We start from the raw sequence: 17,457 nt of genomic DNA, 5'->3' as shown, positions 1-17,457 counted from the left end.
CAGCAGCCGCGGAGTGTGTGCGCCACTGCGCCCTGCCTGGCCTTGCTCCTTTGGCTCCCCAATCCCTGTTTGACCTGCTGGGGAAAGATGGAGACAGCCGAAGGGGGGGGGGAAGAGACACAAGGAGGGAAAGGCTACCTCAATCTCCCTCCTTCCTCCCCCCACCGTGCCCCTCAGCATCTCTTCCAAAGGGAATCCCTTCCCTCTCTTTGTCTTGCTCTCCCCCCTTCAGCAGATTAAAGCAGGAGGGTCCAGGGCAGGCGGGAGGCAGAGTCCAGCTGGCATCATGGGCAGAGCTGGCCGCAACCTGTGGAGGGGCAGAGAAGTCCACCTGCCCAGGTGAGCAGCAGGCAGGTGAATTCTGGGGGAGATGGGAAATAAAGCTCTGCTTTAAAGAAGAATGTGCTTTTTCACCCCAAATGTTTTCCTTTCATTCCAGAATTGAAGAGGCCGGGCTTGGCTGGCAATAGAGGATGGAGATCCTGCGGGGAATTTGAGGCACCTGTGCATGCTCTCAGCCTCCGTGAACGGCTTCCTTTCAACCAGTCGTTCTGGGTTTTGCCCTTTCTCCGGACGGGGTGCCCTTTCTGGGTTTGTGGGAGCCCTTTATTTTTTCTTGGAGGGCCCCTAAGGTTTATGGGTGGGAGGACGGGTGACTAAAGGGCTGCTGCTGGGCTGGTGCAAGAGAGCCAAGGGCCCCCCAGGAGGGCCAGGCCAAGCGCCTGTGAGGGAGGAAGGACCCCTCAGCCCAGAAGAGACAAGATGGCCAGTAGGCTGGGGGGGCACCTTCTTTGGGAGAGCAATGAGGAAAAGCACACACAATTCTTTTGTTTGCTGTGTTTTGTTTATTGTTTATGTATTTCACCTGCTGATCCAGGGGAATCCGCCCTTGTCCAGGAAGCTATCAAAAGGGGACGGCACGGACCATTGACAGGAGAAAAGGGGCCCGGATGGCTGCCCTTCGGAACACAGCAGGATGGGACGTTCCCTGCAGAGAGAGCTTGGGAGCAGCGCCTTCCCTCCTCAGCAGCCTTGTGGGGGGGGGTCATTCACGCTAGGAAGCACCCCACTGCGCCCTCCCAGCCTTGGTCCTTTGTTTCCCCAATCCCTGTCTGACCTGCTGGGGAAGGATGGAGAGAAGCGAAGGGGGAGGGGGCAACAGAAAGCCAGGGACAGGCTTCCTTTGGACCACAGATGCTTAAAGGCATTGGGGGGGGGGAGAAGAGGAGATTGAGTGGGCATGGCTGGACCCTGGCAGTGCAGGGCGATTCTGACCGGGGCTGTCGCTTCCGTGCTGCAGGAGTGCGCCCTGTGCGAGGCTTTTGTGTTCCTGAAGGAGCTGGCCATGCTCGCCATGGGTCAGCCCCCATTGTCCCAGGGCTGCCTGCCTGGGGTGTCCTTGGGCGATGTCTGGTTAAAGAGTGAAGGGCAAAGGGGGGGAGGCCAATCCGTGTGGCCTTAAAGGTGCCGGCCTGATCCTGTGCTTGTGTCCTTGCAGGTACCGGAGTGGTCTGTGTTGTTCTTTGGAAGCCCCTTCCCCTCCGCTGATATTTGGTGAAGGAATGTATTTTTGAAATAAACTCAGAAAAACAAGAGTTGGCACCCTGTTTGCTCCCCTTCCCTTGAAGAGACCAAATCTGGAAAGACCGGTTGAGAAGCTATGACATTGCCTGATTGATTACTTTAAGGATTAAGGAGTGAATAATTTTAATTGCACAAGAACTTTGATCTGAAGGTCAAATGCCTCTTTCCCAATTAGAGCCCCGTTTTACCCTCCAGGTTGGGCTGAAATCAGGGAACTGAATGGATTCAGTGCTCTTAAAGATGCCAGCTGGTTTCCGCCTCCATCTGCTCACCATTCAGGTGTGCAGCAGGCAGGTGAATTTGGGTGGAGGGGGCAGATAGCATCCCCCCCTTTGGAAATGGGAAATAAAGCTCTGCTTTGAAGAAGAATGTGCTTTTTCACCCCAAATGTTTTCCTTCCATTCCAGAATTGAGGAGGTCAGGCCCGGCTGGCAATAGAGGATGGAGATCCTGTGGGGAATCCTGTGGTGAGCCTGCTGGGGGGGAGGGGGAGCTGCCCCCTGGATCTGACCCCTCCCCCCTTGTCCCCAGGCAGGAGGATCGTGCTGGGGAGGAAGAGCGCTGGGATTGGCACAAGGGGGGAGGGAACCCCTTTCTTCCTGGCCCTCCAGCTGTGGAAATCCCCCCCCCAAAGTGGGCATTTCCTTGGGCTGACCCGCTGTGGCTGGGAGGGGGCCTGGCCCAAAAGGTATGGGGTCCACTGGGGGATTCCGATTCCAGGGATTTTTGTAGGTGTGTTTTGTTTGTATGTGCAGCTGATGCAATTATACTTATTTCACTCGTTAATCCTTCAAGTCATCAATCAGGCAACATACACGACTTTTCAACCAGTCTTTCTGGGTTTTGCCCCTTCTATGGATGGGGTGCCTTTTCTGGGTTTGTGGGAGCCCTTTATTTATTCTTGGGGAGCCCCTGGGGTTTACGGGTGGGAGGGGAGGTGACTAAAGAGTTCTTGCTGGGCTGGTGCAAGAGAGCCAAGGCCCCCCCAGGAGGGCCAGGCCAAGAGAGGAAGGACCCCTCAGCCCAGGAGAGGCAAGATGGCCAGCAGGGCGGTGGGGGCACCTTCTTTGGGAGAGCAATGAGGAAACGCACACACAATTCTTTTGTTTCCTGTGTTTTGTGTACACTTTATTTGACAAGCAAGGCTTACTATCGGCCCTCTGCGGTCCTTTTAGCAGAGACGGGGTCTTCGTCCTTTCCCCATCGGGGTGGGGGTTTGCTGTCCAAATCTGCACTCCTCCGCCTTGAGCTCTTAGCAGGTTGCTGCAAAGGAGAGAAGAGAGAAGAGTCATCCCAGGAGGAGAAATGAGGAGGAGGAGGAGCTTCCTTGATGTGCTGATGAGCCCTAAGTATCTCAAAGCTCAGTTTGTTAACATGACTTGAAATGAAGGAAAACTCCCCCCAGGTCTGCCCAGGAGAGTTTCCACCAGCCCAGAAGAGGTGATTGCAAAGGACCGAAGGGTTACCTTCCAGGACGCTGTGCAAAATTTCTCCAGTTATACCCAGAGAGTTGGCCACCGTCCTGAATTTTGTCTCCAAAGCCGGTGTCAGGTTGGGCTGAGTGCCTAGAAGCAAACAGGGAGGTGGGTTGCTTTGGCAGGAGAACTCAGGGGGGCTGCTCTGGCTCCCCCCAAATTCCCTGGTTGAACATCTGGGAGGGAAGGAAAGAATCGGAGGGGGAGGTGTAGAGGCACAGGAGGGAAGGGCTTCCCTTGGGGCAGAGATACTGGAGGGCAGGAGGGGCAGGGGATGTCCCTCACCAAGGAGGTCCCAGCTGGCACCCCAAAGAGGGTGATGGAGGTGGCCTAGTGGGGGCAATGTTAGGAAAGGTGAGGACAAGGGTGAGGGTCTCTCCCGACCAGCCCCCCACCCAGCTCTCTTACCAGCAAGCGCCAGGAAGGTATCCGAATTGCTGCACCGTGTGATGTACGCGATGAAATAGGTAAGGTAATCTGTTTCCACAAAGCGAAGGGTGCTCGGGGCTTCATTGAAAAAAGTGTGGAGAGGCTGTTTAGTCACCTTCCAGGCAGGAGCCCTGCATGCCTCACCCCTCCCCCCCCCGCCTGTCCCTGGAGTAGCTGCCATCTTCCCTGGGGGTGCTCAGCCCATGGTCCTGATTTTTTCCTGGCCTCGAGGAGAAGTGTCAAGGATGAAACTGTGGCAGCTACGTGCCTCTGCGTTTCAACTTGCCTTTAGATTAAGGGGGGAAGGTGTTACTCTAAAGTGGGTTAGATGGAGAAACGAAACTTCTACAATTCTGCTGAAGACTGTGAGAGCCTGAAACCTTTTCAAGGACACCAGAACAGGTATGGATTTGAAGCAGATGGTTCCCATAACAAAGTGAACTTTTTAATATGGAATACGTAAAACATTGGGAATGTTTGGCTGGGAAAATTATTGTTTAAGGCTATGAATTGGCTCTGCCTAGTGGGGTCTTTCCATACTCTCCAAGGACAGGTGGATGAAGGCTCTTGTGAAGCGATGGGGCAGTTGCCCCGGGGAACTCAGGATCGACAGTCAGGCAGAAAACCCTCTTTTCTTCGCCAGCCCAACATGAAAACTCCCCAGGCAGCAAGTCCGGCTGAAGGAGGGAGGGAATTCCCCACTCACCTCTGGACACGTAGTCCCCTGGCTGGCTCTGTTTATTCAGCATCACCTCTTCAGTCCTGCATCTGCCATTTCTGGGAAAAGGATGAACCGCATAAACCTTTGGGGCGGTTGTGGCGGGACCAAGCCCGTTCCCCTTTTGGCAGGAGCCGGAAGAGAAGGGTTGAAGAGAAGAGCCTGGCCAGCTGTTGCCTGGACCCCAGACCTCGTGCCCGTATTGGGGATGATACATGTGGGAGCCCAAAGTGTGGAAAGGCTCCCAGCTGCACCCACTTTTCCTTCGGGTTCTTCCCCTCCTGCCCTCTGGGGGACAGGAACCCTCCGCCTGGCCAGTGAAGGCTGTTCCTTACGGCAGCTCCCAAAACTTACAGGGGATATCTAATTCTGTGCACCAGGTTTTCTTTTAGTTGGGCCACAAATTGAAACTGGCAGAACTCCACACTCCGCACCTGTCCAGTAGGAATGGACAGAAGAGGATACCAAGCCTTGGCAATCTAGAAAAAGGAGAAACCAGGTTAGTTTGTTAGCACTGAAGGGGAGGGGCTCCACAACCCAAACTCTTCGTGCCAGGGCTGCGTAAACTCCCTTGCACCATTTGTAGGGAAAGCTGACATTTGCAGGGCTGATTGTGTTCCCTAGTTGGGTCATGAAATGCCTCCCAACCAATCACCCAGAACCAAGGGCCCCACAGGGCCCCCTGGGCTTCTATCCTACTTAAATTTAGGAAGAAAAAAAATTCCTTCCAGGATTTTCAGCTCTGACCCTTTGGTTATTGAAGTTCGCCATGACGGGGATGTTCGTTGCATCTCCAAGAGAGCAGACACCAGCCAGGAGAAGGCTGCCCAGCAGGAGATTCATTGCTGCCATTCTTTGACCCCTCTGGGTGCTCAGCTTTGCCCGCTTCTTTTATCCTCTGGACGCTCAGCCAGGTGAATCCGCCCTTGTCCAGGAAGCTATCGAAAGAGGACAGCACGGACCGTTGACAGGAGAAAAGGGGCCCGGATGGCTACCCTTCGGATCACAGCAGGATGGGACGTTCCCTGCAGAAAGAGCTTGGGAGCAGCGCCTTCCCTCCTCAGCAGCCTCGCTCTGTGTGTGTGTGTGTGTGTGTGTGTGTGTGTGTGTGTGTGTGTGTGTTTTCATTCACACCCGGAAGCACCTCACTGCGCCCTGCCCAGCCTTGGTCCTTTGGCTCCCTGTTTGACCTGCAGGGAAAGGATGGAGAGAACCCAAAGGGGCATTGGGGCATTGGGGAGAGAACAGGAGGGGACAAGACAAAGCAAGGGAAGGGCTTCCTTTGGGCCACAGATGCTTTGGGCATTGGGGAGAGAACAGGAGATTGGGGGGACAGCGTGACAGCTGAGGACGAGAGCAAAGGAGAAAATAGCCGGGGAAAAACAGCCAATCTTATATGAGTCTTCCCATCTCCCAGAGCGGCTTTTGCGGATGTTTGCTCCCATTCAAAAGTGGGACCAGTGAACCCAGCAGAAGGATTCCTCAAGGCAACTAAGTCCCAGCAGGTAAAACTTTATTGTGTACAGCATTTCAGAATTGAAGAAGGAGAACCAGCTCTGAGTTTTCCCGTGCGAAAGCTTGCTTAGTTAGAGAATGGATTCCCTTCTCCCCACCCACCAGGTGTTCATATTGCCCCAAAATAACACTCCTTTTTGTTATGGGAACAGTCCACTTCTCCATCGAGCACCTGTGCATGCTCTCAGCCTCCGTGAATGGCTTCCTTTCAACCAGTCGTTCTGGGTTTTGCCCTTTCTCCGGACGGGGTGCCCTTTCTGGGTTTGTGGGAGCCCTTTATTTATTCTTGGAGGGCCCCTAAGGTTTATGGGTGGGAGGGCGGGTGACTAAAGGGCTCCTGCTGGGCTGGTGCAAGAGAGCCAAGGGCCCCCCAGGAGGGCCAGGCCAAGCGCCTGTGAGGGAGGAAGGATCCCTCAGCCCAGAAGAGACAAGATGGCCAGCAGGCTGGGGGGGCAAGTTCTTTGGGAGAGCAATGAGGAAAAGCACACACAATTCTTTTGTTTGCTGTGTTTTGTTTATTGTTTATGTATTTCACCTGCTGATCCAGGGGAATCCGCCCTTGTCCAGGAAGCTATCAAAAGGGGACGGCACGGACCATTGACAGGAGAAAAGGGGCCCGGATGGCTGCCCTTCGGAACACAGCAGGATGGGACGTTCCCTGCAGAGAGAGCTTGGGAGCAGCGCCTTCCCTCCTCAGCAGCCTTGTGGGGGGGGGTCATTCACGCTAGGAAGCACCCCACTGCGCCCTCCCAGCCTTGGTCCTTTGTTTCCCCAATCCCTGTCTGACCTGCTGGGGAAGGATGGAGAGAAGCGAAGGGGGAGGGGGCAACAGAAAGCCAGGGACAGGCTTCCTTTGGACCACAGATGCTTAAAGGCATTGGGGGGGGGGGAGAAGAGGAGATTGAGTGGGCATGGCTGGACCCTGGCAGTGCAGGGCGATTCTGACCGGGGCTGTCTCTTCCGTGCTGCAGGAGTGCGCCCTGTGCAAGGCTTTTGTGTTCCTGAAGGAGCTGGCCATGCTCGCCATGGGTCAGCCCCCATCATCCCAGGGCTGCCTGCCTGGGGTGTCCTTGGGCGATGTCTGGTTAAAGAGTGAAGGGCAAAGGGGGGGAGGCCTGTGCTTGTGTCATTGCAGGTACCGGGGTGGTCTGTGTTGTTCTTTGGAAGCCCCTTCCCCTCTGCTGATATTTGGTGAAGGAATGTATTTTTGAAATAAACTCAGAAAAACAAGAGTTGGCACCCTGTTTGCTCCTTTTCCCTTGAAGAGACCAAATCTGGAAAGACCGGTTGAGAAGCTATGACATTGCCTGATTGATTACTTTAAGGATTAAGGAGTGAATAATTTTAATTGCACAAGAACTTTGATCTGAAGGTCAAATGCCTCTTTCCCAATTAGAGCCCCGTTTTACCCTCCAGGTTGGGCTAAAATCAGGGAACTGAATGGATTCAGTGCTGTTAAACATGCCAGCTGGTTTCCACCTCCATCTGCTCCCCATTCAGGTGTGCAGCAGGCAGGTGAATTTGGGTGGAGGAGGCAGATAGCATCCCACCCCCTTTGGAAATGGGAAATAAAGCTCTGCTTTGAAGAAGAATGTGCTTTTTCACCCCAAATTTTTTCCTTCCATTCCAGAAATGAAGTGGCCAGGCCTGGCTGGCAATAGAGGATGGAGATCCTGTGGGGAATCCTGTGGTGGGCCTGCTGGGGGGGGAGCTTCCCCCTGGATCTGACCCCTCCCCCCTTGTCCCCAGGCAGGAGGATCGTGCTGGGGAGGAAGAGCGCTGGGATTGGCACAAGGGGGGAGGGAACCCCTTTCTTCCTGGCCCTCCAGTTGTGGAAATCCCCCCCCCAAAGTGGGCATTTCCTTGGGCTGACCCTCTGTGGCTGGGAGGGGGCCTGGCCCAAAAGGTATGGGGTCCACTGGGGGATTCCGATTCCAGGGATTTTTGTAGGTGTGTTTTGTTTGTATGTGCAGCTGATGCAATTATACTTATTTCACTCGTTAATCCTTCAAGTCATCAATCAGGCAACATACACGACTTTTCAACCAGTCTTTCTGGGTTTTGCTCCTTCCACAGAGGGGGTGCCTTTTCTGGGTTTGTGGGAGCCCTTTATTTATTCTTGGGGAGCCCCTGGGGTTTACGGGTGGGAGGGGAGGTGACTAAAGAGCTCCTGCTGGGCTTATGCCAAGAGACCAAGGGGACCCCAGGAGGGCCAGGCCAAGCGCCTGTGAGGGAGGAAGGACCCCTCAGCCAGGAGAGACAAGATGGCCAGCAGGCCGGTGGGGACACCTTCTTCGGGAGAGCAATGAGAAAATCACACACAATTCTTTTGTTTCTCCTGTTTTATTTATGCTTTGTTTGACAAGCAAGGCTTGGCATCGGCCCTCTGGGGCCCTTTTAGCAGAGACGGGGTCTTCATCCTTTCAGAATCAAGGTGGGGGTTTGCTGTCCAAATCTGCACTCCTCCGCCTTGAGCTCTTAGCAGGTTGCTGCAAAGGAGAGAAGAGAGAAGAGTCATCCCAGGAGGAGAAATGAGGAGGAGGAGGAGCTTCCTTGATGTGCTGATGAGCCCTAAGTATCTCAAAGCTCAGTTTGTTAACATGACTTGAAATGAAGGAAAACTCCCCCCAGGTCTGCCCAGGAGAGTTTCCACCAGCCCAGAAGAGGTGATTGCAAAGGACCGAAGGGTTACCTTCCAGGACGCTGTGCAAAATTTCTCCAGTTATACCCAGAGAGTTGGCCACCGTCCTGAATTTTGTCTCCAAAGCCGGTGTCAGGTTGGGCTGAGTGCCTAGAGGCAAACAGGAAGGTGGGTTGCATTGGCAGGAGAACTCAGGGATGGAGGGGGGCTGCTCTGGCTCCCCCAAATTGACAGGAGAAATGGGGCCTGGATTGCTGCCCTTCGGAACACAGCAGGATGGCACTTTCCCTGCAGAAAGTGCTTGGGAGCAGCACCTTCCCTCCTCAGCAGCCTAGCTCTGTGTGTGTGTGTGTGTGTGTGTGTGTGTGTATGTGTCTCTGTGTGTGTGTGTGTTTTCATTCATGCCCGGAAGCACCCCACTGCGCCCCGCCCAGCCTTGGTCCTTTGGCTCCCTGTTTGACCTGCAGGGAAAGGATGGAGAGAACCCAAAGGGGCATTGGGGCATTGGGGAGAGAACAGGAGGGGACAAGACAAAGCAAGGGAAGGGCTTCCTTTGGGCCACAGATTCTTTGGGGCTTTGGGGAGAGAACAGGAGATTGAGGGGGGCTCCATGACAGCTGAGGACGAGAGCAAAGGAGAAAATAACTGGGAAAAAACGGCCAATCTTATATGAGTCTTCCCATCTCCCAGAGCGGCTTTTACGGACCTTTGCTCCCATTCAAAAGTAGGACCAGTGAACCCCGCAGAAGGATTCCTCAAGGCAACTAAGTCCCAGCAGGTAAAACTTTATTGTGTACAGTATTTCAGAATTGAAGAAGGAGAACCAGCTCTGAGTTTTCCCGTGCGAAAGCTTGCTTAGTTAGAGAATGGATTCCCTTCTCCCCACCCACTGGGTGTTCATATCGCCCCAAAATAATACTCCTTTTTGTTATGGGAACAGTCCACTTCTCCATCGAGCACCTGTGCATGCTCTCAGCCTCCGTGAATGGCTTCCTGGCATCCCAATTCCTCCCTTCATTTTCTGCCCTCCCCCTTTTCCATGGCAAATTGATTAGCGGTGGAAGCTAGCAGGCATCATGCGATTCAAGCTTGACACTTTTCGTTTAATTCACAGGTGTGTGACAACACTGGGATAACGTGAGTGGGACGCTGAAGGGCCGATCTTCTCCAGGACAGCATCTGTGCCCAATTACCGAGTGGCTTTCCCAGAGAGCCCAAGGGCTGAGGAAGGAGGTGCCTCCTGGCTTTTTCCCAGAGGGATGGCATAGAAAGACTTCTCCATATCTGGATTGAAATTGGACCTTTTCCGTCATGGGATTCACAGGGACCTGACCAAATTTTCTCCCTCCCCTGTTGCTTTTAATCCTTCAGCCAGGCTGCCCGTATTTCTACACAAAGCAGAGTCCCAGTGACCTCCAGGCCTTCCCGGGGCCAAAGGGGGGGGGCTGCTGGGGGAGGGGGAGCTGCCCCCTGGATCTGACCCCTCCCCTCTTGTCCCCAGGCAGGAGGATCGTGTTGGGGAGGAAGAGTGCTGGGACTGGCACAAGGGGGGAGGGAACCCCTTTCTTCCTGGCCCTCCAGCTGTGGAAATTCCCCCCCCCCAAAGTGGGCATTTCCTTGGGCTGACCCGCTGTAGCTGGGAGGGGGCCTGGCCCAAAAGGTATGGGGTCCACTGGGGGATTCCCATTCCAGGGATTTTTGTAGGTTTTTTGTTTTGTTTGTATGTGCAGCTGATGCAATTATACTTACTTCACTCGTTAATCCTTCAAGTCATCAATCAGGCAAAATACAGTACTTTTCAACCAGTCTCTCCGGGTTTTGCCCCTTCTATGGATGGGGTGCCTTTTCTGGGTTTGTGGGAGCCCTTTATTTATTCTTGGGGGGGGCTGGGCTTTACGGGTGGGAGGGTGGGTGACTAAAGGGCTCCTGCTGGGCTTATGCCAAGAGAGCCAAGGGCCCCCCAGGAGCGCCAGGCCAAGCGCCTGTGAGGGAGGAAGGACCCCTCAGCTCAGAATAGAAAAGGTGGCCAGCAGGCGGGGGGGGGCACCTTCTTTGGGAGAACAATGAGGAAATCACACACAATTCTTTTGTTTCTCTTGTTTTATTTATGCTTTGTTTGACAAGCAAGGCTTGGCATCGGCCCTCTGGGGCCCTTTTAGCAGAGACGGGGTCTTCTTCCTTTCCCAACTGGGGTGGGGGTTTGCAATGCCCTGAATCTGCACTTCTCCACCTTGAGCTCTTAGCAGGCTGCTGCAGAGGAGAGAAGAGAGAAGAGTCATCCCAGCAGCAGGAGGAGAAGGAGCAGGAGGAGGAGAAATGAGAAGCAGAAATGAGGAGGAGCAGGATGAGAAATGAGGAGGAGGGGAGGGGAGGGGGAGGCAGCAGAGTCCTTCACTGGGGTCCTGGGGAGACCAGAAGAGGTTACCTTTTGGGACAATGGGCACAACTTCTCCTGTGATCCCCATAGAGGCAGAAACGTTCTTGAATTTCGTCTCCAAATCTGGCGTGATGTTTTGCTGTCTGCCTAGAGGAAGCATGAAGTTTGAGAGAGACGGTAGCAGGAGGCCTTGGGTTTGGGGGTGCTGCTCTGACTCAGAGCTTTGCCCCCAAATTTCCTGGTGGAGCTGCTTCAATGGATGGAGAGAATCAGAGGGGGGAGATCTAAAGGCGTGGGAGGGAAGTGTTTTCCCTGGGGCAGAGATGCGGGGGAGGGGAGGGGCCTACCGTGCAGGTCTCATCTGGCCCCCCAAAGAGAGTGGTGGAGGTGGCCCAGTGGGGGCGAGAAGCAAAGGGAGGGGCCTTGCATTGCTGCCAGCAACATTAGAAAGGGCGAGGAGAAGGGTGAGGGTCTCGCCTGAACAGCCCCCCCATCCCCAGCTCTCTTACCTGCAAGCTTCAGGAAGGTGTCCATCCCCCGTGTGAGGTAACTGATGATGTAGGTTTTATAATCCGTATCTATGATTTGACCGAAGGTGGGGCCTTCCGTGCAAAAGAGGGGCTGCTTAAAATCGCCTTCAGGGCAGGAGCACCGTAAGCCCCCCCCCCTCCCTCCTTCTGGGAAAGTGGCTCAGCCCCAGCCCGAATCCTCCAAGGAGGGGCCTATGAATCCTCTTGTGGAGCAGGGGGGAGGGAAGGGGGGCTGTGAAAACTCACCGATCAGCAATTCGGATGAACGGGGGGGGGGGGATTCCCACTTACTTGAGGTCTTGAATTTCCCGGGCTTCTGATATTTAGCGAACCGGAGCTGTCTAGTCTTGCACTGGCCGTTTCTGGAAAGAAAAGGGAACAGTACAAACTTTAGAAGGAGCCAAGCAGAGACAGGCCCAATCATCTCCCAATATCCAGGATGATGGATAGGGGAGTCCAAAGCTGCACCCCCTTTTCCTTCAGGCTTTCCCCCACCTGCCCTCTGGGGGAGAGGAACCCTTGGCCAGGACAGCGAGGGCATTAGAGCCCCCAACACTCACTCGAGAGACTTAAAGGTGTACATCAGACCTCCTTTTGGTTCGGCCTGTAATGTGTATTGGGGGAACTGATTTTCAATAACTATGTATGCCAGAGGGTACCAATTCCCAGCAACCTAGAACAAGGGGAAACCAGGAGAGTCTGTTAGCACCAAAGGGGAGGACCCCCGAGGCCCCCCCCAAGTCCGAATCCTTCCTGCCAGACCTGGGAAAGCTCTCAGGGCCATGCCAGGAGCGCCAGGAGCAGAGTCAATTAACCAAGCGTGCCCTCTGGGGAAGCGCATTTGCCTGGCAGAGAGGGTTTCACGCTGTCCAGCAGAATTGGGTGCTGAATCGGGAGACACACCAAAGACTGGGCCAAAGGAAATTTGGTGAAAATCTGGCAGTGGGGAAGACGCCTCTCTGGAGCCCAGAAGAGAGATAGCGATTGAGGCTTCTCCTCCCAAACTGAAGAGGAGGGGCTCCCAAACTCTTCGTGCCAGAGCTGCGTAAACTCCCTTGCACCATTTGTAAGGAAAGCCGACCCTTGCGGGGCTGATGATGTTCCCTAGTTGGGGAGTGAAACACCTCCCAGCCAGCCACCCAGCACCAAGGGCCTCCCAAGCTCCCCCGGGCTTCTCTCCTACTTAGGGTTGGGAGGAGAAGAAATTTCTTCCAGCATTTTCAGCTCTGACCCTTTGGATATCGAAGTTCGGCATGACGGGGATGTCCACTGCATCTCCAAGCCAGCAGACACCAGCCAGGAGAAGGCTGCCCAGCAGGACCTTCATTGCTGCCACTCTGTTGCCCCCTCTGGGTGCTCCACTTTGCCTGCTGCTTTTATACTCTGGATGCTCAGCCAGGTGAATCCGCCCTTGTCCAGGAAGCTATCAAAAGGGGATGGCACGGACCATTGACAGGAGAAAAGGGGCCTGGATGGCTGCCCTTGGGAACACAGCAGGAGGGGACGTTCCCTGCAGAGAGAGCTTGGGAGCAGCACCTTCTCTCCTCAGCAGCCTCGGAGTGTGTGTGTGTGCATTCACACCCGGAAGCACCCCACTGCGCCCTGCCTGGCCTTGCTCCTTTGGCTCCCCAATCCCTGTTTGACCTGCTGGGGAAGGATGGAGACAGCCGAAGGGGGGGGGGGAGAAGAGACACAAGGAGGGAAAGGCCTACCTCAATCTCCCTCCTTCCCCCCCCCACAATGCCCCTCAGCATCTCTTCCCAAGGGAATCCCTTCCCTCTCTTTGTCTTGCTCTCCCCCCTTCAGCTGATAAAAGCAGGAGGGTCCAGGGCAGGCGGGAGGCAGTCCAGCTGGCATCATGGGCAGAGCTGGCCGCAACCTGTGGAGGGGCAGAGAAGTCCACCTGCCCAGGTGAGCAGCAGGCAGGTGAATTCTGGGGGAGATGGGAAATAAAGCTCTGCTTTAAAGAAGAATGTGCTTTTTCACCCCAAATGTTTTCCTTCCATTCCAGAATTGAAGAGGCCGGGCTTGGCTGGAAATAGAGGATGGAGATCCTGCGGGGAATTTGAAGCTTCCCTGCAGGGCCCCAGGGACCCCCAGGCCTTCCCGGGGCCAAAGGGGGGCCTGCTTGGGGAGGGGGAGCTGCCCCCTGGATCTGACCCCTCCCCTCTTGTCCCCAGGCAGGAGGATCGTGCTGGGGAGGAAGAGCGCTGGGAATGGCACAAGGGGGAGGGAACCCCTATCTTCCTGGCCCTCCAGCTGTGGAAATCCCCCCCCCCAAAGTGGGCATTTCCTTGGGCTGACCCTCTGTGGCTGGGAGGGGGCCTGGCCCAAAAGGTAAGGGGTCCACTGGGGGATTCCGATTCCAGGGATTTTTGTAGGTGTGTTTTCTCTGTATGTGCATCTGATGCAATTATACTTATTTCACTCGTTAATCCTTCAAGTCATCAACCAGGCAAAATACACTACTTTTCAACCAGTCTTTCTGGGTTTTGCCCCTTCTACTGATGGGGTGCCTTTTCTGGATTTATGGGAGCCCTTTATTTATTCTTGGGGAGCCCCTGGGGTTTACAGGTTGGAGGGTGGGTGACTAAAGGGCTCCTGCTGGGCTGGTGCAAGAGAGCCAAGGGCCTCCCAGGAGGGCCAGGCCAAGTGCCTGTGAGAGAGGAAGGACCCCTCAGCCCAGGAGAGACAAGGTGGCCAGCAGGCTGGGGGGGCACCTTCTTTGGGAGAGCAATGAGAAAATCACACACAATTCTTTTGTTTGCTGTGTTTTGTGTACACTTTATTTGACAAGCAAGGCTTGGCATCGGCCCTCTGGGGCCCTCTTAGCAGAGACGGGGTCTTCGTCCTTTCAGAATTGGGGTGGGGGTTTGCTGTCCAAATCTGCACTCCTCCGCCTTGAGCTTTTAGCAGGTTGCTGCAGAGGAGAGGAGAGAGAAGAGTCATCCCAGGAGGAGAAATGAGGAGGAGGAGGAGGAGGAGGAGCTTCTCTGAAGCGCTGATGAGCCCTAAGTATCTCGAAAGTTTGTTAACATGACTTGAAATGAAGGAAAACTCCCCCCAGGTCTGCCCAGGAGAGTTTCCACCAGCCCAGAAGAGGTGATTGCAATGGACCGAAGGGTTACCTTCCTGGACGCTGTGCAAAATTTCTCCAGTTATACCCAGAGAGTTGGCCACCGTCCTGAATTTTGTCTCCAAAGCCGGCGTCACGGTGGGCTGAGTGCCTAGAGGCAAACAGGGAGATGGGTTGCTTTGGCAGGAGAACTCAGGGATGGAGGGGGGCTGCTCTGGCTCCCCCCAAATTCCCTGGTTGAACAGCTGGGAGAGAAGGAAGGAATCAGAGGGGGAGGTGTAGAGGCACAAGAGGGAAGGGCTTCCCCTGGGGCAGAGATACTGGAGGGCAGGAGGGGGAGGGGATGTGCCTCACCAAGGAGGTTCCAGCTGGCACCCCAAAGAGGGTGATGGAGGTGGCCTAGTGGGGGCAATGTTAGGAAGGGTGAGGACAAGGGTGAGGGTCTCTCCCGACCAGCCCCCCTACCCAGCTGTCTTACCAGCAAGCGCCAGGAAGGTATCCAAGTTGCCGGAGCCCCGTGTGATGTATGCAATGAAATAGGTATTGTAATCCGTTTCCACAAAGCGAAGGGTGCTCGGGGCTTCATTGAAAAAAGTGTGGAGAGGCTGTTTAGTCACCTTCCGGGCAGGAGCCCTGCCTGCCTCTCTCACACACACACACACACACACACCGCCTGTCCTTGGAGTAGCTGCCATCTTCCCTGGGCGGGCTCGGCCCATGGTTCCGATTGTTTCCTGGCCTCGAGGAGAAGTGTCAAGGATGAAACTCTGGCAGCTACATGCCTCTGCATTTCAATTTCCTTTAGATTAAGGGGGGAAGGTGTTACTCTAAAGTGGGTTAGATGGAGAAACGAAACTTCTACAATTCTGCTGAAGACCGTGAGAGCCTGAAACCTTTTCAAGGACACCAGAACAGGTGTGGATTTGAAGCAGACAGTTCCCATAACAAAGTGAACTTGTTAATATGGAATACGTAAGACATTGGGATTTGGCTGGGAAAATTATTGTTTAAGGCTATGAATTGGTGTTGGAACCTCAGAGTTAGTTTTCCTTCAACATTACCATGCAGCTTATTGAACAAACAGTAAGATTTTCGGGGATGGAATGAACCTGGAGTTTTGTTTGGATTCTCCAGCTGGATGTTGACAAGAGATGGGGGGGCTTCTCCTGGGCAGGAGGGGGCAGGCTCACCCCCGGCCCTGCCCAGTGGGTCTTTCCACACTCTCCAAGGACAGGCGGATGAAGGCTCTTGTGAAGCGGTGGGGCAGTTGCCCCGGGGAACTCAGCATCGACAGTCAGGCAGAAAACCCTCTTTTCTTCGCCAGACCAACATGAAAACTCCCCAGGCAGCATCTAGATGAAGGAGGGAGAGAATTCCCTACTCACCGCTGGTCACATAGTACCCTGGCTGGTCCTGTTTATTCAACATCAGCTCTGCAGTCCAGCATCTGCCATGTCTGGAAAAAGTATGAATCGCATAAACCTTTGAGGGGGTCTTGGAGGGACCAAGCCTGTTCCCCTTTTGGCAGGAGCCGGAAGAGAAGGATTGCAGAGAAGAGCCTGGCCAGCTGTTGCCTGGACCCCAGACTTCATGCCCGTATTGGGGGTGATGCATGTGGGAATCCAAAGTGTGGAAAGTCTCCCAGCTGCGCCCACTTGTCCTTCGGGTTCTTCCCCTCCTGCCCTCTGGGGGACAGGAACCCTCCGCCTGGCCAGTGAAGGCTGTTCCTTACGGCAGCTCCCAAAACTTACAGGGGAACTCTAATTCTGTACTTCAGGTTTCCATTTGGTTGAGCCACATATTGAAACGGGCAGAACTCCACACTCCGCATCTGTCCAGTAGGAATGGACAGAAGAGGATACCAAGCCTTGGCAATCTAGAGAAAGGAGAAACCAGGTGAGTTTGTTAGCACTGAAGGGGAGGGGCTCCAAAACCCAAACTCTTCGTGCCAGGGCTGCGTAAACTCCCTTGCACCATTTGTAAGGAAAGCTGACATTTGCAGGGCTGATGATGTTCTCTAGTTGGGTCGTGAAATGCCTCCCAGCCAACCACCTAACATCAAGGGCCCCACAGGGCCCCCGGGCTTCTATCCTACTTAAATTTAGGAAGAGAAAAAATTCCTTCCAGGATTTTCAGCTCTGACCCTTCGGTGATTGAAGTTCGGCATAATGGGGATGTCCCTTGCGTCTCCAAGCCAGCAGACACCAGCCAGGAGAAGGCTGCCCAGCAGGAGATTCATTGCTGCCACTCTGTTGCCCCCTCTGGGTGCTCAGCTTTGCCCGCTGCTTTTATACTCTGGACGCTCAGCCAGGTGAATTCGCCCATGTCCAGGAAGCTATCGAAAGAGGACGGCACGGACCCTTGACAGGAGAAAAGGGGCCCGGATGGCTGCCCTTTGGAACACAGCAGGATGGGACGTTCCCTGCAGAGAGAGCTTGGGAGCACCGCCTTCCCTTGGGGGAAGGGGCGGTGTGCATTCACTCCCGGAAGCACCCCACTGCGCCCCGCCGAGCCTTGGTCCTTTGGCTCCCTGTTTGACCTGCAGGGAAAGGATGGAGAGAACCCAAAGGGGCATTGGGGCATTGGGGAGAGAACAGGAGATTGAGGGGGGCTCCATGACAGCTGAGGACGAGAGCAAAGGAGAAAATAGCCGGGGAAAAACGGCCAATCTTATATGAGTCTTCCCATCTCCCAGAGCGGCTTTTACGGACCTTTGCTCCCATTCAAAAGTACGACCAGTGAACCCCGCAGAAGGATTCCTCAAGGCAACTAAGTCCCAGCAGGTAAAACTTTATTGTGTACAGTATTTCAGAATTGAAGAAGGAGAACCAGCTCTGAGTTTTCCCGTGCGAAAGCATGCTTAGTTAGAGAATGGATTCCCTTCTCCCCACCCACTGGGTGTTCATATCGCCCCAAAATAATACTCCTTTTTGTTATGGGAACAGTCCACTTCTCCATCGAGCACCTGTGCATGCTCTCAGGCTCCGTGAATGGGTTCTTGGCATCCCAGTTCCTCCCTTCGTTTTCTGCCCTCCCCCTTTTCCATGGCAAATTGATTAGCGGTGGAAGCTAGCAGGCATCATGCGATTCAAGCTTGACAGCCACTTTTCAT

The 17,457-nt window shown here is 54.5% G+C and overlaps 1 protein-coding gene and 1 long non-coding RNA gene across 3 annotated transcripts; one reads left to right on the top strand and one right to left on the bottom strand.

The window, feature by feature from the left end:
• Window positions 1-2,857: 2,857 nt before the first annotated feature.
• Window positions 2,858-9,976, top strand: LOC120308642. The gene is made up of 3 exons (XR_005556896.1): window positions 2,858-3,024; window positions 5,624-5,711; window positions 9,477-9,976. It is a non-coding gene; the product is annotated as an uncharacterized LOC120308642 (long non-coding RNA).
• A 490-nt stretch (window positions 9,977-10,466) lies between these two features.
• Window positions 10,467-12,609, bottom strand: LOC120308597 (lipocalin-like). 2 transcript variants are annotated; one of them, XM_039344852.1, is made up of 6 exons: window positions 12,501-12,609; window positions 11,830-11,942; window positions 11,561-11,631; window positions 11,249-11,341; window positions 10,788-10,886; window positions 10,467-10,612 (listed from the first exon to the last, which is right to left on the bottom strand). In XM_039344852.1, the coding sequence occupies exons 1-6, from the start codon at window positions 12,594-12,596 to the stop codon at window positions 10,602-10,604; spliced, it is 483 nt and encodes a 160-aa protein (XP_039200786.1). In that variant the 5' UTR covers window positions 12,597-12,609; the 3' UTR covers window positions 10,467-10,601. The 2 variants fall into 2 exon arrangements, with proteins under 2 accessions (XP_039200786.1, XP_039200787.1); XM_039344853.1 differs by having other exon boundaries at window positions 12,453-12,599.
• Window positions 12,610-17,457: the final 4,848 nt, after the last annotated feature.

This window comes from Crotalus tigris, unplaced genomic scaffold (genome assembly GCF_016545835.1).
Source record: "Crotalus tigris isolate CLP2741 ecotype Arizona unplaced genomic scaffold, ASM1654583v1 scf7180000017940.1788314, whole genome shotgun sequence".
NCBI classification, from domain to species: Eukaryota; Metazoa; Chordata; class Lepidosauria; order Squamata; family Viperidae; genus Crotalus; species Crotalus tigris.
This window is presented reverse-complemented; position numbering and strand designations above follow the sequence as displayed.